Below are 19,596 nucleotides of genomic sequence, written 5' to 3' on the forward strand. Positions count from 1 at the left end.
TAGAAAAATTTTCATCATATCTTTTGCATTCTAAAGTTATTGTGTATTCTGACCATGCAGCCTTAAAATATTTGATGCCTAAAAAAGATGTTAAGCCCAGGTTGATCTGGTGGATACTGTTGATTCAAGAATTTGACTTTGAGATTCGAGATAAAAAGGGAAGTGAGAATGTGGTGGCTGATCATTTGAGTAGGATCGTGCGAGATGAGGAAAGAGAGCCACTACGTGAGACTTTTCCAGATGAGCAACTCTTTGGGATGGAGGTAAGTGTGTCTTGGTATGCAGACATTGTCAATTATTTAGTTACTAATACTTTTCCTAGTACACTTTCGCATGCTAATAAGGCTAAATTGAAGAAAATGGCTAGACATTATATGTGGGATGAACCGCATTTATGGAAAGAATGTAGTGATCAAGTCATTAGAAGATGTACCCCAGAAAATGAGCATAGGTCAATTCTTAACTTCTGACATAATGAGGCATGTGGAGGTCATTTTAGGCCTCGTAGAACAGCTATGAAGGTGCTGAAATGTGGATTTTATTGGCCTACTATTTTCAAGGATGCATACATGTTTTGTGTTTCTTGTGATAGGTGTCAACGGACAGGTAAGATTGGTCCGAGAGATCAAATGCCCCTTACTCCTATTATTATTGTCGAAATTTTTGATGTGTGGGGTATAGATTTCATGGGTCCATTTCCTTCATCTAGAGGATTCTTGTATATCTTATTGGTTGTTGAATATGTGTCGAAGTGGGTGGAGGCAAAGGCCACCAGGACTAATGCTTCAAAAGTGGTTGCAGGTTTCTTGAGAACTAACATATTTTGCAGGTTTGGACTACCACGTGTTTTGATAAGTGATGGAGGTTCTTATTTCTGCAACGGGACAATTGAGGCATTGCTCAAGAAGTATGGAGTAACCCACAAAGTTTCGACACCATATCATCAGCAGACAAGTGGCATGGCAGAAGTGTCCAATAGAGAAATCAAGGGAATTCTGGAGAAAACTGTAGGTCCAACAAGGAAGGATTGGAGTGATCGGTTGGATGATGCATTATGGGCCTACAGGACCGCATAAGGGACGCCTATTGGAATGTCACCATTCAGATTGGTGTATGGGAAGGCATGTCACCTTCTAGTGGAGTTAGAGCACGGAGCATGGTGGGCGGTGAAGAAGTTCAACATGAGCTTTGATGAAGCAGGTCTACATCGAAAGTTGCAGCTCAATAAGCTTGAGGAGATTAGGAATGAGGCTTCGTGGATTTAAAAGGAGAAAACCCGTGCTTACCATGACAAAATAATTAGAGAAAAGAAGTTCCAAGTGGGCGAGAAAGTTCTGTTATTCCATTCGAGGCTTATGATGTTTCTAGGGAAACTTCGTTCGCGTTGGATTGGCCCATTTGTTGTTACTAACGTGTTTGCTCATGGTGTAGTTGAGATTCAAAGTGATACAACAGGGAAGGCATTCAAGGTGAATGGGCATCGACTTAAACCCTATTATGAGCCATTTGAAGAGCACACGTATGAGGAGACAATTGTGAGAGATGCGCCTAACGGAGAATGAACATGAGAGAGTCTAGGCTGAGAGACTATGAAACTCAAGCGTTGCATGGGATGCAACTCATTTCAACCGTATCTATGGAAGAGTCGTCTACGGGAGTTTAAATTTTCTAATCCCTTCACTCTTATGGTTGAATTGTATATGTGTTGATATGTGATCTTAATCTATGGTTGTGAATTACATTCTTACTATTGAGCTTACACTGAGGATAATGTAATTTTCTAAGTGTGGAGTAGGGTTGTAAAATCATTGATTTTTTTTTTGCTTTGATATATTGTTTATAAAAAAAATCCGAAAATTGAAAAAAAATGAAAAAAATTATATTGCTTTATTGAGTCTTAGGATGCCCCTAAAGTCTAGGATGATTATATCTCTAAATGCATAGTGTAGAACGTGAATCTAAAAACCAATAAGAATGCAGACACGTGTACAAATAAAATGTGATTTATTGAATATCAAGCGCAGGGTTACAATCTTTGTAAACTCCTCTGATTCTATCTCCATATATGACTTGGCTCAAGGGTGACGTACACTTGATCTTGAGAATTTGAGTTTGGATTTAGATTTGATGAAAAACGAGCGATTTGGCCAATTGATGATTCTTCGTGGACTTGAGTTTGGATTTAGATTTGATGAAGAACGAGCGATTTGGCCAATTGATGATTCTTCGTGGACTTGAGTTTGGATTTAGATTTGATGAAGAACGAGCGATTTGGCCGCGTGATGATTCTTCGTGGACTTAAGAGGCTTCGGGATTTCTCGAGAGTGATATTGCTCTCCTCCTCTCCAATGTAAAAATCCCCCCCCCCCTTCTCTTTATGTTGAAAGAGGTATTTATAGTGTCAAGAATATTCTATTTTATATAATATTTTAATGACACTAAAATAATAATATTTCTTTAGTTGTATAATTAAATCAATATGTATTTTATGATTAATTTAAATAATCAAGATTCAAATAATTGATTTAATTATAACCGTAAAGAAATTTATGAATTTAATTAAATGCCCGATTACAATTTCGATCGTCAATGACATTTAATTTCCAATTAAAGTCGGAATCACGTACCTTTGATTACGATCATCCGTTTATGTGCTGACGCGAATTTTATTCAGGTTCGTACTGACTTTGTTGAATTTTAGGCCCTGTGTGCAATTTTGTCGGGTTCTTGGTCGATTTAATCATTTAATGAAAATGATTTACTTCATTAAATTTCTTGTGTCTACAAATGCCCCCACTTCAAGTCGTGATGTAGACATGTCGTCGTCATGTGCCGAAAGCGCAGCTTAAAGTATGTACTTTAATTTGTAGTATTTGTGGAGCTAGCTTCCGGGACTCCGCCAATTTTGTAGTAATCTTTCCTTATGATATGGTTCGTCACAAAGGGAAATTACTGACTTTCCCGTCGATTTATTTGATTTGGTATTGATTTGGCATGATTTGAGCATTTATTGATGATCATTGACAATTCATCTCTAGCATTTATTGCTCAGCAGTGTTGGTTTTTTTTTTCTTGTGCCTGTATTAATGAGCTGCATTGATTGCTCAGCAGTGTTGGTTTTTTTTTCTCTGCCTGCATTAATGAGCTGTATGTTTGTCTGCTTGAGCGTGCTTTTACATTCTCCCATGAAGTTCTATTTAATCACCCGTGACCTTCTAGTTCAACATAAGCTGTTCAGTTTTCATCTTCCTCTTCAACTTGGAGTTCTTCCGTTCTGCCACTCCAGCAACAGAAGGCCATGGATGCAAGGTAGTTTTTTGTTTCCCCTTTTTTTTCCCGTAACTTCTCGGCAAAATTCATGCATTTCAACAATCAATATGCAGAAATTTTGAATTTTGATCCATTCAATCCAGAAAGGTAACAACAAGACTTCACAACAGGTATCAAGAATAATAGGATCAAGCAGAAGCAGCCTTTACTATCAAAGCACGAAGAACAACACGGCTTCAAGAATTTCCAAAATCCAAATTCCTCAAATCTTCATCCAATCCAAGAACTAATTACACAGACTTGTTTAGCGTGAAGTGGAGAAGAAGAAAAATACCGAAGTTGACCCAAACGGTGGCCGGAGAGGTGATCGGAGATGCCGGAAAAAGCTGACTGTCTCTCCCTTTGTTCTCTTATTTCAAGGGGCGGCGAGGCCATCCAAGCCCGGAGGGAGGACGGCGACGGCGAGCTGGTGGTGATGCAGGTAGTGCGCCGGCCAGAGGTGTAGAGTCGCCGGAGATCGGATTGCAAGAATGGGAAAGCGCTTCTGTGAATTTCCGGGTTGCTCTTAGGCTGATTTCTTTTTGTTTTAGCTGATATGCTCCTGTGCGGGCATGCCCACAGACTTAAGGTGCGACCCCAGCTGGTATGATCCTGTGCGGGCATGCCCGCGGGCTTACGGTGCGACCCCCCTCCTTCGACACGAGTTCATTTCCGGCAGATTTGAAGAACGTAAAAGATCTAATCGCTTGACTGCTCTCAATTCATAGACTTGACAGCACGCAATAAAAGCGTTTTAGGCTTTACGCATCACATTCACCATGGCGGCTTTCAAGAGTTTGAAGAACGTAAACGACCTAATCGCTTAACTGCTCTCAATTCATAGACTTGACAGCACTCAATAAAAGCGTTTTAGGCTTTACGCATCACATTCAGCATTGCGGCCTTCAGAAGTTTCAAGGACATAAACGACCTAATCGCTTGACTGCTCTCAATTCATAGACTTGACAGCACTCAATAAAAGCGTTTTAGGTTTTACGCATCACATTCACCACGGTGGCTTTTAAGAGTTTGAAGAACGTAAACGATCTAATCACTTGACTGCTCTCAATTCATAGACTTGACAGCACCCAATGAAAGCGTTTTAGGCTTTACGCATCACATTCAGCATGGCGGCTTTCAGAAGTTTCAAGGACGTGACAATCACTATCCTTGACGATGTTGAAGATGGGAAACATGATGGCACCACTTTAACCGTGTATCCCTCTCTTACTGGGCCATTCACTTTTAAAGCTTCATTCTATGGTAGCTCAACTCCCGTCTTACAGTGGACTCACGCAGTGCAATAAGAATTTGTCTATCATTTGACGGACAAACACTTATTTCTATTTTGATGTGACTGGACTTAAGATTGTTATTCTCAAGCTTCCTACGTATCCTTCTAAAGAAGGAATCAAGTCATCACGTAGTTTAAGGGGTTTTTTTGGTGCCCTGTGCAGTTTAAGCTCATGTAGACTTGGAGCATTTTTTTTGTTTTTTCTTCTTGTCTTATGCAGTTTAGGCTCGTGCAGACTCGGAGCATTCTTTGACGTTTTCAAGCATGGTACTTCTTCAAGAACTTGTCGTTAATGGGACCGATCCTCAGACCGTCTTCCGCCACAAGTTTGTAAGCTCCATTGGTGTATACTTCTCTGACGACATAAGGACCATCCCACTTTGACTTGAATTTGGAGCCATACTTGTACGTCATAATGATGGGTCTTCGAACAGCAAGAACTAAATCATCAACTTGAAATGACCGTGGTCGAACACCTTTGTTGAAGACGTGTGACATCCGAGCTTGGTAGCATTCTAAGTGTTATTGTGCATCAAGCCTCTTCTCGTCCAAAGCTTGTAACTTTTGCAAGCGCAACTTGACATTTTCTTCATTTGTGAGACCTTCTTGCAAAGCGATTCTCAATGATGGGATTTATTTCTCTAATGGTAACACAGCTTCGACACCATAGATGAGAGAATAAGGTGTAACATTTGTGGTCGTTTGATACATCATTCTAGAAGCCCATAGAGCTTCGCCCAATTTCTCGTGCCAATTCCTCTGCTTTTTGCTGACAGTTTTCTTCAGAATGTTACAAAGCGTTTTATTGAATGCTTCTGCCAAACCATTTGCCGGAGCATTGTACATTGAAGAGAAGTGAAGCTTGAACTGGAATTTTTTGCTTAACTTTTCTATTGCGGTATTCGAGAAGTACTTGGCGTTGTCTGTGATGATGCACCGTGGTATACCATAGCGTTGTATAATGTTTTCCGTAATGAAGTCCACAATATTTTCTTTCTTTATTTCTTTCAGCGGTATCGCCTCTGCCCATTTTGAGAAGGATTTCGTGGCTGCCAGAATGTACATATGACCGGCCGATGATTTCGGAGTGATGGGTCTGATTGCATCCATTCCCCAAACGTCGAATAGGTGCGAAGCAATTGTCGGATGCAACAGCTCAGGTGGCTGATGAATGAAGTTGGCATGAAACTGACAAGCTTGGCATTTCTGTGCATACTCCATACAATCCTTGACCATGGTGGGCCAATAATACCTTAGTCGTCTTACTTGAAAATGTAATTTTGGTCCTGACTGATGTGCTCCACATATTCTAGAATGAACCTCTTCCATGGCTTTGACCGCTTCATCTTTTCCCAAGCATCGAAGAAGTACTTCGTCAAATGATCTCTGATATAAAGTTTCTTTGTAGTAGAGGAAACGCGGTGCTCGCCGCTTGATGCTCCACCTTTGCTTCGAATCTTTGGGAAGCTTGTTGTGCTCAAGATAGTCGATAAAATGATGCGTCCAATCTTCAACATCAATGGTGTAAACTGACACTACATGAGAACTGGCGCACTGGAGTGAAGGATTTGTTGTCATGACCCATCTTTGGCAAATTGGGATGCCCAAAATTTCGTCTCCAGACAATGCTAAGGTCGCCGCCAAGTTTGCCAATGCGTCTGCCATTTGATTTTCTTTCCGTGGCACATGTATGAGTGTAACTTTATGAAAGCCCATCAAGAGTTGTGTGGCGAGTTTGAAATAAGGTACCAAATCTTCCTTCCTGACCTCGTAATTATTGAGCAGTTGATCAATCACCAGCTTCGAGTCTCCATACACTTCGAGACTTTGGATTTCAATTTCTAACGTTGTTTGCAATCCCATGATCAACACTTGGTACTATGCGACATTGTTGGAGCACAGTTCCCGGAGAGTGAAAGAATAAGGCAATATCTGTTTTTGTGGAGAGACAAAGATAACACCAGCCCCTGCCCCGTCTGCCCTAGATGAGCCATCGAAAAACATCTTCCAAGTAGGGAGGACCTCTGCAAGGAAGACTTCCTCGTCCGGGAATTCATCTGAGATTTCCCAATCCGCTGGAATAGGGTGGTCTGCTAGGAAGTCGGCCAACGCCTGTCCTTTCACTGCTTTAGCGGGCACATATACGATGTCGTATCGGTTCAATAATAATGCCCACTTAGCCATGCGTCCGGTTAGAACTGGTTTAGATAATATGAACATAACTGGATCGGCTCGCGCCACCAAGTGTATTGTGTAAGCTTGCATGTAATGCCTCAACTTTTGAATGGCGAAGACGAGTACAAGACACATCTTCTCTATCGGCGGATAATTCAGCTCAGGTCCGTTGAGGGTCCGACTTAAGTAGTACAAGACATTCTCCTTTTTGGCTTCATTTTCTTGGGCAAGAAGGGCCCCAAGTGATCTCTCTTGAGCCGCGATGTAAATGATAAGAGGTTTCCCGGCGATAGGTGCACCCAACACCGGAGGATTTTCCATGTATTTCTTTATGCTCTCAAAGGCATTGTAACAAGCTTCATCCCATACAAATGGAACATCTTTCTTCATGAGTCGACTGAATGGTTGGCAACGGCCCGCCAAGTTCGATATGAACCATCTGATGAAGGCAAGTCGTCCTTGGAGTCTTTTCAATTCGCGCAAATTTCTTGGTTCTAACATTTCTTGGATGGCTTTAATTTTGGATTGGTCTACCTTGATGCCTCGGTTCTTCACGGTGAATCCAAGAAACTTTCCATAACTGACGCCGAAAGCACACTTCAAAGGATTCATTTTTAACTGGTATTTGCGTAACCTGTCGAACACTCTTCGTAGATCTTGCAGGTGATCACTTCTTTTCTTTGTTTTGACAACCAAATCATCAACATAGCATTCTACATACTTGTGCAGCATGTCATCAAAACATTTCTGCATAGCACGTTTGTACTTTGCACCAGCATTTTTTAACCCGAATGGCATGACCTTATAGCAATAAATTCCTTTGGGAGTTCGAAATGTAGTGAGTTCCTCATCCTCCAAGGCCATCCTTATCTGATTGTAACCTGATGATCCGTCTATGAATGACAAAGCCTCATGCTCGGTTGTCGCATCCACCATGAGCTCTATGATTGATAGAGGGAAATCATATTTCGGACATGCCTCATTTAAGTCACAAAATCTACACAAACGTGGATGTGTTCGTTCTTCTTCTTGACAGGAACAATGTTTGCGATCCACTTGGGATATTGAACCTCTCTAATGAAGCCTGCGGCAATCAACTTATCAACTTCTGCTTCGATTTGAGGAAGAAGTTCTATTCGAAAGCGTCTTTGTGTTTGTTTGGTTGGCCGAGCCTCCGGTTTGACAGCAAGTTAATGAACTGCTACCTTTAGATCTAGGCCGGGCATTTCTTTGTACATCCAAGCAAAAACATTTTTGTACTCGAGCAACATATCAAGATATTCTTTTTCTTCTTCAGAACTTAAAGATGCACTCACGGAAATAGGTCTTGGGTCTTCTTCTGTTCCCAAGTTAATCTCCTTAAGTTCCTCCATAGTGGCTTGCGCCCGTCCTCAAGTTCTGGAGGAGCTTTGTCTACTTCAATTTCAAAATCTTCATGATCGTCTTCCTCTACGGCATCTGCTTCTGCAACCGTGATATGATAAGAGGTTTGGACAATGTTATCCTCATCACCATTACCGAGGTCGCTATCTCCTTTTTGGTCGGTGAATATGACGGTATGTTGCTTCACCTTGAGTTGATCCGTGGAATCCACTTCCAACATACAATGCCTCTTCATGCGTGACGGGATAAGATTTCGGATTTCTTTGCTCTCCGCTCGACTACAAGGTCGTTTTCCTCTTGCATATCTGTCGTTCCTTAGGTGCTTGGATCCTTTCCAATGCAGGCTTCCGCGGAATGATGTTTGACTCTCTCATATCCTTGTCTGAACTTGACATCCTTTGGAATGCGGAAGGCTGAGTGGTTGTACTACCGATGCGATTAAAGACTGAACCTCTACTTGTTGTTATGTTCACACGGTCAAAACTGACACCTTTGTTGTTGATCCTTCAATACGTTTTGATGTTGCTCTTCGGGGATATGGACGAATGCGATCGAACGACGAAATGCGAGGGGTTGACTGAACCTCTTAACTCTTCTCTTCAACTACCTCTACACTAATATGTTGCACATTGGCTCGCTCCGCCCTTCTTCTTCTTGAAATTATGATTGGCTTGCTCGAAGCGAAACCGAGACCAGTTTTAGAAGAATCAAATGTTGCCACTTGCTCTCTTAACTTCTTTTGTGGCTCATCGAGCTCATGCGCCATCTTTGCTGCAGCTTGATCGTCCTTTTTACTTCATGAACCAAAGTCGTATCCGGCCTTTTCCAACAGCTTGTATGCGTTAGGATCGAACCCTTCACTCGTTCTTTTCTCGGGCAGCAATCCATGTTCCGTCTTACCTTGAATTGGTTTGACAAACCCCTTTAGTGGTTGCGTTGTGGGATTTCGGTTGCTCAACTTTATTAATGGCAATGTTGATTCCTCCTTCAACAATTTCACATCATCATCCTCTAATTTTTGTGGGCACTCTTGTGACTTTGTCCCCACAAATAGGGACTCCCCCTCCCTTCGTCTAGACTTCGGAACATAGCGAAGGACCGGAAAGACATGGCTGGCTTTTCTTTCCGTAGACGATGCTGCCACTTCAGATGAGAACTTTTGCGACACTTCACCATGAAGCTCAATGTGTTTTGATTTGGGATCATTCTCCCTAATTTTAACGGCTTTCCCCGTGGAGGGTACTCCAACCGGAAGGACTTATTTCATTGACTCCTCATCTGTGTAGAATTTAGAATCCGCAAAGTATGATTCAGCTTCTGTGAATGGTTTGGTATCTCCTACCACGGTTTTCACACCTCCGCGATAGAACTTGATGCATTGGTGTGAAATGGATGGCACGATGCCATTTTCATGTATCCATGGTCGTCCCAAAACAAGTTATACCAGGTCTTCGCATCGATGACATGAAACAAGGTGTTTGATTTTAGCTCTCTGATGTCCATGTCTAGTCTGATCATCCCTATCGCTCTTTGTCCTCCTTGGTTGAAACCTTGGATCATGAGACGACTCCTTGATAACTCATCAACATTGATGCCAAGTTGAGACATGGTTAACTTGGGCATGATATTTACTGTTGACCCTCCGTCTATGAGCATGCGATTCAACTTCCGCTCTCGCATGTACCCTGTCACAAAAAGAGACCGATTATGTGGCTTAGAGCCCAACTACATGTCATCATCTATGAAGTGAATGGTATTACAATATGCATCACACACGCCACATTCCTTCATGCTTGTGGAGTGTTTTCCTACATCATTGAGCAACTCCACAAGTGCGCATCTCGTTGATTTTGGCAATTGCATCAAGTCAGACAGGCTGAGTTGGAAAGGTAGACTCTCCAATTGTTTCAACACCTCTTTCTTCTTTAACACTTGACTTGCACCTCTTTCTCTTGTTTCGGGCTTCTCATCTTTCTTGGAGCTGACTTCACAACTTGTGGCCATTGAAGTGACATTCGGTTATTTTGTAGGCAAGTGTTGTTTTGACAAGTTCTGGCGAAGAGGCTTCCACAAATATGGAACAACTTTCGTCTCAAAACGTCCTCGTCCATGCTCCTCTCGTCGTGGAGGTGATTTCTTCTGACTTGGTCGGGTAACCGGTGAGTTTGACATCATACCTTTGCGAGTTCTTCTCCGAGTGACCAATATCCATCATTCATCATCGACATTAGAGGCAACTTGGAGGATAGGTGTGGAAGCAGGACATTCTTTAACTTCTTTGGTCTTCTTATGTTCGTGCGCTTCCTTTGTGAAATGGGACGGTGGTTTTATTTGGTGAAAATGGAGTGGAACTGGCTCGAACGATCCGAATATTACGGTAGTGCAATTGACTTCAGCAACGTCGTCAACATCCAGCTCAATCTTCCCTTGCTTGGCGAGGTTCATTATCAAATCCTTGAGAACAAAGCACTTCTGTATAGGGTAACTAACGAGGCGATGGTATTTGCAATACTTCGGATCGTTGACTTGATGCATTTCTTCTGGACGTTTGCACTCCGGAAGCTCTATTATCTTGTTTTCGAGCAGAACCTCTAACATGCCCACCACATCAAAGTCTGGGAACGGGTACGTCTTTCGCTCCATCTCCTTCAACATGCGTTTACTCCTATCGTAGGTTCGAGGAGATTCCACCTTATTGAACTCTTTCTTATCCCGCGTAGAGATCTTAACCGGTGCAGTATTGATGACCATTGATTCTTTAGAATGCTTCTTCACAACCTTGTCAAAACTGCTTCCGAAGACTTTGTCTTTTCGTTGGTCGACCAGGGTTTTATTTTTTCCCTTATGACTTGCCAAGCTTAACTCCATGTCGTGGGCTCGAGTAGCCAACTCTTCGAAAGAACGAGGTTTGATTCCTTGCAAGATGTATAGCAAATCAAAGCGCATGCGTTGGATACACATTTCAACCGCTGACACCTCTGACAGTCGGTCCTTGCAATTAAGGCTAAGTGAGCGCCATCTATTGATGTAGCCGATCGCAGGTTCATCCTTTCGTTGCTTCGTGTTAGTTAGCTCCTTCATGCTCACCGTCCGCCTTGTACTATAGAATCGATTAAGGAACTCGCGCTCCATTTGGTCCCAACTGTCAACATACTCCGGCTCTAAATCTGTATACCACTCGAATGAATTTCCCTTCAACGAGCGAACAAACTGCTTGAGAATGTGATCACCTTCGGTCCCGGCGTTACTGCAAGTCTCCACAAAGTGGGCGACGTGTTGCTTTGGGTTCCCTTTACCTTCAAATTGTTGGAAATTTGGTGGTTGATACCCCCGCGGCATCCTTAAGTTGTCGATCCTCTTAGTGTACAGTTTGGAGTAAGTGAGGGAGTCATGAGAATGACCTCCATATTGAGCCCGAATTGAGTTGGTAATGATGTCCTACAATTGCTGGAGTGATAAGGAACCAAGCGATTCGTCATTGTTCTTAGACGTTTCTCTCTTTTCGTTTACTTTTCTCCTGTCAGGCGAGCCCTTGGTGGAGTTCCCATCATCGCGATCTCCCAGCTTGCTATAAAGCTCAACGATTTGCACGTCCTTTTCTTCAACCGTTCGGGTGAGCTTTTCAACCATCTCCAACAGATTGGAGAGTTGCTCCTCGATTGTGGATGTCCCCGTCACCATGACCTGCGCATTGTTAGAAGAAGATTTATGTGTCAGAGAATGAAAGTTATCGCCATCTTCTTTGGGACTTCCATGGTATGACGCCGTGCTTAATTCGTCATCAAATAAAACGTCTTCCAGGATGGGGCCATCACCATGAACGGATAGAGGAGCAATCATTTGGCTCCTTCTCCTTTGACACTTGCTTCTTCCCACTTTGAGAGGCATGCTTTATTGCTCCAAAGCTCTCCAAGGTGATGACTGGTTGACGAGGCTTACTAGCAAATGCCATAAATATCGTGGGTTGAGCTCTACCCACGCTCCGGGTGACAAGGGCAATCGATTCACTCTTTGATTTGGAGGATGTTTGTTTGGACTTCTTGACCGGCTCGGCCTCTCCGCTTGACCTCGCGGTTGTGGACTTGGATTTCTTCGTTAGGACGGCTTGGTTGTTCTGGGAAACCATCGCACCAACGAATTTAAAGATTTCTTCGGAGAAGGAGATGAGAGGCCAAAAAAGGTCCCACTGGGCGTGCCAATTTGTAGAACGCGAATCTGAAAACCAATAAGAATGCAGACACGTGTACAAATAAAATGTGATTTATTGAATATCAAGCGCGGGGTTACAATTTTTGTGAACTCCTCTGATTCTATCTTTGTATATGACTTGGCTCAAGGGTGACGTGCACTTGATCTTGAGAATTTAAGTTTGATTTGGATTTGAATTTGATGAAGAACGAGCGATTTGGCCTCTTGATGATTCTTCGTGGACTTGAGTTTGGATTTATATTTGATGAAGAACGAACGATTTGACCGCTTGATGATTCTTCGTGGACTTGAGTTTGGATTTGGATTTGATGAAGAACGAGCGATTTGGCCGCTTGATGATTCTTTTTTTTTTTACTTTGACCTCTTTTTTTTGTCTGACTTTAACCCTTTTTTTTTTGGTCTGACTTTGACCTCTCTTTTTTTTTGGGATTTGAATCCGATTTTTTTTAACCTCTTTTTTTTGTAGGATTTTGACAACAATTCGAGCGCCACGGTCAATTTAGAAATTTGACTGATTTCGAGACGAGTTGATTTCCGGAGGATTTGAAGAACGTAAAAGACTTAATCGTTTGACTGCTCTCAATTTATAAACTTGACAGCAATCAATAAAAGCGTTTTAGGCTTTACGCATCACATTCACCATGGCGGCTTTCAAGAGTTTGAAGAACGTAAACGACCTAATCGCTTGACTGCTCTCAATTCATAGACTTGACAGCACTCATAGAATTGTATATGTGTTGATATGTCATCTTATTCTATGCTTGTGAATTACATTCTTACTATGAGCTTACATTGAGGACGATGTAATTTTATAGATGTGGGGTAGGGTTGCAAGATCTTTGATTATTTATTTTTACTTTTATTTATTGTTTGTGTCATGATATAAAAAGAAATCCGAAAAATGAATGAAAAAAAAATTTGTATTGTTTTATTGAGTCTTAGGATGTCCTTAAAGTTTAGGATGATTATGTCTCTAAATACATAGATGATAGTTTTGCATTTCATACGAATTAAATTGTAAGTTTCATTGATGATGTGGATTTGGTATGAACATGTGAGATTTGGATTGATTGATTATGACATACGTGTTTTGGTCAGTTTAAAGTCCATAACAACATGTAAGTTCTTGAGCCTACATGTATTTTTTTCATGAGATGTAATATGAAATTTTATGGTTGTTCATGAACCTCACTATTTTCTCATATTCAATAACTATGTGTCATAGCTTTTAATGGACTCTAGAATTTACTAGAACTCACTTTTGTGATTGTTGAAACTTTTAAGTCATAAAATGCTCTGATTTTGAAAATTATTTATGGATCATTTCTAGGAATACCACCACTTTAGCCAAACAGCCATGTATCCTTATATGTGTCATGTTTGGGACCCCTTAGTTTAACCGCATTTGAACCTACATTGAGTTTTTTCTTCATCATCTATGTTATCTTCATACTTAGTATAGTTATCTCTACCTTGTCCTATAGACTTGGCAGAATTCTTGTTGAGATATTGTTGTGATAATGCATGAAATAATTGTGGGGTGGAACAGATTTGAAAAAAAAAAGAATCAATAAGTTTTTAAGCAACCATTGCCGAGAAAAAAAAACAAGAAAAAGAAAAAAAATGAATGATGAACTCGGCAAGAAAAAAAATGCTATGTTGTCTTCCATTTGTGATTTAGTGTTGAGTTGTAATTGAAGGTTTAAAAAATTTTACTTAACCTTTGTCCATGTTCACTTTGTGGTTAGAATGATGATTGTGTCTAACTTGTTATATTCGGCCCTTGATGGTGTGTGGTGTCATAAGGATGCTGTTTACTCTGCAGAGTCTATAAGATTACATTTGTGATTCATTGATATTCCATGCATTTAGCTAAGCCTAAACATTTACCTTATCTAATGATCCTAATGATTCTTAAAATGAGCAAATCTTGGTTTGTGGAGATGATCACAAGAGTTGAGCATATGGTTTTGGTCCATTTGTACACTTAATTGTTAAATGAGGTTTTCCTCTATTATTCACAAAGTGCTTTTATTTTTTGAAATATGCAAGTTATTTGATGCCTTAATATCATTTCTCTTGCATATACTTGTGTGTGAATGATAACCATGAATCTGAGTGAAAAGAAGAGAGTATGTCTTCTGAGGAGGATTAGATTGACTAAACATGTTAAATGTTTATTGTCTCAAATCTGACTTATTCATATTATGAAGCATGTTTATGAAACTTGGAATTTATGTGCTTACATTCAAATGCTTAAACTTAAAAGCTATGTGTTTTGAGATTTTGAGGCAATCATTTAGGGGCAATAGTGTCTTATTTAGTTTTGTTTTGCTAAGGGACTAGCAAAACCCAAGTGTGGGTAGTTGATAGAAGCATTTTGTGCGACGTTCTTAACATGTTTTTACCTCAATTTGTACTTTGCTTAGCCCTTATTGTTGTACTATTGAGTCATTGAGTCGTAGTAAGAGTCTTAGGCGGTATTAGATGCATTTTTGTGCTTACATAAGTTTAAAACGCATAATTGGTCTAGAGTCCTAGTTTGACTAGGAATCCTTGTTAGGTTTCGAAACTAATTATCTCTTACTTATGATTTTATTTTCTTATTTTCATATTAGATTGAAGAGATAATTAAAGAAAAAGATATGGAGTCAAGTCATGCAACAATTAAATAAAAGATGATCATTAAAGGCATAAAACATGGCATGATTTAAGGCATAAAACATGGCATGATTTAGGGCATAAAACATGACATGATTTAGGAAATAAAACATGGCATGATTTAGGGAATAAAGCATGGCATTATTATAGGAAGAAAAATGCATCTTTCCAATATATATACATGGATTCACCTCTCAAATAACATGACTTCTCATTAGCATTCAAGAGCCAAAACTCTATCAAAACACCACCATAAACTTTCCTCACAAATTAGCTAAGTCATCCACCCAAAACCATCATCATCTCCACCGAGTTTCACTTATTACAACTGTACTTCTAAGGTTCCTACAACGTGTGATTCTCGCAACTCTTCTTCATGGGTTTGTTCGTTTTTGATTTTCTACAATACTTTATCTGTGAAGATTGTAGTATGATGTTTGTGTGAGATTATTTTTTTGTATTAAGAATCAAAATTTTCAGATTGTTTTATTGGATTTTTGGTACTTTGCCGAATTGATGGTTTCCTATAATTAATTAGTTTGTATTTCTATTGTTGTGTTCTAATCATCTTTCTCATACTTTTAGATAATTTTCAGATATGTGCATATGAATTTAGTGCTGGGATGCAGTCCCTAAGATTGTGTTTGAGTGCTAGATTCATCAACCATATTGACACAAATCGAATCACGCCCTAAGTAGGTTCGGTTTGTGTTGATTAAAAGTGGTAAAAATTCTGAAAATTTACATGTGAAACCATGGTGGGTGACGCCATACATGAAACATGTCTCCAACAAAGATTTGGTGCTTAAATGTAATCTTATTTGATTTCTACTCTAAGTGTTATTGAATTCGATTGCATGCAAATTTAGATTATCCCTAAGTCAATCTAAATGTTAATTGAAATCTTGCATGATTAGATGATCCCCTAAGGCTCTAATTATATTGGTGTCTAAAAAGTATGTAATTAGTTGAATTAGAATGCATGATAGGTTCGAACTTGTAATTATGTGGTGTAGTGGAGAATTTGGTTTAAGTTTGTTAAAGAGAAGTCGATCATGTAAATAGTAATTTAGGTTTTATTTTAGTAATTAATAATCAATGTCAAACCCATCATTATTTGTTATTTTGTTACCACTAAAAGTTTAGAGTTCCCTTCAATTCCACGGAAATGAAACCTAATTGGATTAGGAGTCTACATCTTTCTACGTTTTAGTCGCATTGGCGATATTTTGAGTCATTCTTGCACTAGGAATCCTTGTTAGATTTTGAAACTAATTATATCTTACTTATAATTTTATTTTCTTATTTTCAGATTGCATTTAAGAGATAATACTAGAGGAAAACAAGGAGAAGCCATGCACATAGAGTCATATCATCAATAAGTCATGCGACAATTAAATAGAAGAGATAATTAAAGAAAAAGAGATAGAGCTAAGTCATGCAACAATTAAATAGAAGATTATCATTAAAGGAATAAAGCATGACATGATTTAGGGAATAAAACATGGCATGATTTAGGGAATAAAATATGGCATGATTTAGGGAGATAAAGCATGACATTATTATAGGAAGAAAGAGGCAAGCTCAAACCCTCACTCTTTCCTCTATATATACATGGCTTCACCTCTCAAATAATATGACTTCTCCTTTGCATTCAAGAGCCAAACTTGTGCCAAAATACTACCTCAAACATCCTTCACCAAAACAGCAAGTAATTCTCCCCCATATACAAATTTCATCTCTACCGAAATCACCATTGAAGACACACCTACAAGGTTCCTACAACGTGTGATTCTCGCAACTCTTCTTCATGGGCTTGTTCGTTTTTGATTATTTTACAATACTTTGTCTATGAAGATTGTGCTATGATGTTTGTGTGGGATTATTGTTTTGTATTAAGAATTGAAATTTTCATATTGTTTCATTAGATTTTTGGTTCTTTGTCGAATTGATGGTTTCCTATAACTATTGAGTTTGTATTTTTATTGTTGTGTTCTAGTCATCTTTCTCATACTTTTAGATAATTTTCAAATATGTGCACATGAATTTAGTGTGTGGATTCAGTCCCTAAGATTATGTTTGAGTACTAGATTCATCAACCATATTGACATAAATCGAATCATGCCCTAAGTAGGTTCGGTTTGTGTTGATTAAAGTGGTAAAAATTCTGGAAATTTGCATGTGAAACCATGGTGGGTGACGTCATACATGAAACATGTCTCCAACAAAGATTTGGTGCTAAAATGTAATCATGTTTGATTTATACTCTAAGTGTTATTGAATTTGATTGCATGCAAATTTTGATTAGGTCTAAATGTTATAATCTAAGTGTTATAATCTAAATGTTCATTTATCTTGCATGATTAGATCATCCCCTAAAACTCTAATTGTATTGGTGTCTAAAAAATATGTAATTGGAATGCATGATAGGTTCGAACTTGTAATTATGTGGTGTAATTGTAAATTTGGTTTAAGTTTGTTAAAGAGAAGTCGATCATGTAAATAGTAATTTAGGTTTTATTTCAGTAGTTAATAATCAATTTCAAACCCCCCATTATTTGTTAACACTAAAAGTTTAGAGTTCCCTTCAATTCCCCAGAAAGAACGATCCCTGCTTATTTTATACTAACGATGATGTTTTACATGGTTTATTATAGACGTTTTAATTAACGATCTATCAGGAGCTGCTCTCTAAGCAAGGCTAAATTGAGTTCTTTTTATAGTTATACTATGTTTTCCTGGTGTAGGCCTTCTGCTGGTTGGTATAAGTTGAATATTGATGACATTAGAATTTTTAACTCTGGGAAAATTGGTGTTGAAGGGGTGATTAGAGATCTACATGGGCATTGGACTCATGGTTTTCAAATGAACTTGGAGATTGTGGAGATTTTTGATGCTGAGGTTTGGGACTTATTTTTTTGTCTGAAACTCATTGCTAAACATTACAGTGGAAATGTTGAAATTGAGTCTGACTCTACATTTTTTATCCAACTTATGCAAAGAGATAACACTTCTATGCATCCTCTTGGGTATCTGCTTGCTAGTTGTGCTTCTATGATTTCAAAATTATAGAATGTGAGCTCTCTCATATTTTATAGAATGTAACAAGGTTGCTGTTGTCTTGGCTAAACAGAGCATTTCTCATGAGTTGGGGCTGATTGAGTTAACTGATTCTTCTCCTGCACATGTTGTGCAGACTTTCTTAGACGATATGGCCAGTGTTACTAGATGTAGGTGCACATGAGTCTATTTTAATATTTAGTTTCTGTGTTTTTTGTTTATGAGTCTTTTAGATCCCCTTTGTAACCAACAAAAAAAAACGAAGTAGTTTCTAACCCGTCCAACGAATGAAGGTCCAATAGGCCCAAAACTGCCTCCTTTTCCTGCGCAACATCTTTACCACCCATTTCACTCTCCCCAGTTGAGATCAGAACTAAACCAACAGAGAAGAATTTGAATTCCAAAAACCCTAAATCCCCAAAAGTTGGCATCAAAACCCTCAATTTCTCGACAATGACGAGCAATTGGAAGAGGACAGTGGGAAATGTGAGATCATTCATAGGCAATTCGATGGGAGGCCTAAGAGGTGGGAGCAACTTGGCCTCGTGGGTCGTCGCCGGAACCCTAGCCTACTTCCTCTGGGTCAAGCCCTCACAAGACCTCAAACGTGAACAGCAGGTTCTTCTTCTTGATTCTAATTTCTTACCAACTTTGATTCATTAGTTTCCTAGAAATAATGGTGAACTCTTAAATTTGGGGATGTAGGAAAGGGCAGCTTTGGCAGCTTTGGCAGCTTTGGTAGAAGTTTCAAATCCGAATAGATATGTAGAGAAACGGAAACCCATTCCGGATCCGCAGGTAGTGTTATTGATTTTCTTATGTATAGTGCAAACAGAATTATAATAGAGTTCTGTTACTTAGGTTTTGAATATTTTTCATTGTTTTTCTTCAGGAGACTGGATTGATATATGGAAATAAGAATAGGAGTAGAAAACCAGAGTGAAATTTTACGACATTGTTGTTGGAAGTTGCAGAATTATAAGTCTCGGCTTTGTAAGTGTGAACTGTGTAATGCGTTTGTGGAATGTGAGCCGCTAATTATAGGGTTTATCGTCAATAATCTGTAAACAGCAACGTATAAGTTTAGTCTTGAATACCTATTTACTTACAGTTGTGCTGCAAATGTGCACTGATCAAAAATAGATCCATAGGCCAATGTCTCTTGTATGAATTATGACAGTGTTTTTCGACGTTATGTCTGAATGATAAAATTGCATGGATAGTTGTGATCTCGTTTCGTGCAGATTTTTGTTTGCTTGATTTTATTGAAAAAGCTAGTTATACTACTATTTGCTGCTCCCTAATTTGTGTTTAAAAATTTCTTTATCTTAACTTGTATAGCTTTCATGTTGATCTCTCATTCAATTGTATTACTGCTTTCAAGTAACCCAGAGAATTCCAATCTAAATTTCTATTTAGCAGCATCACAATTTGGGTCTGAATGCATTTGTGATTGCCAATACCTTTGCCCGGTTGAAATGTCGCCTTTCAACTGTTTCAAGGTT

At 39.3% G+C, this 19,596-nt stretch overlaps 1 protein-coding gene across 1 annotated transcript; it reads left to right on the forward strand.

The window, feature by feature from the left end:
- Positions 1-18,452: 18,452 nt before the first annotated feature.
- LOC126795247 (uncharacterized) lies at positions 18,453-19,323 on the forward strand. Its single transcript, XM_050522090.1, has 3 exons — positions 18,453-18,709; positions 18,797-18,889; positions 18,984-19,323. The coding sequence occupies exons 1-3, from the start codon at positions 18,545-18,547 to the stop codon at positions 19,032-19,034; spliced, it is 309 nt and encodes a 102-aa protein (XP_050378047.1). The 5' UTR covers positions 18,453-18,544; the 3' UTR covers positions 19,035-19,323.
- Positions 19,324-19,596: the final 273 nt, after the last annotated feature.

The sequence above is a fragment of the Argentina anserina genome, chromosome 5 (assembly GCF_933775445.1).
Source record: "Argentina anserina chromosome 5, drPotAnse1.1, whole genome shotgun sequence".
Classification (NCBI taxonomy): Eukaryota; Viridiplantae; Streptophyta; class Magnoliopsida; order Rosales; family Rosaceae; genus Argentina; species Argentina anserina.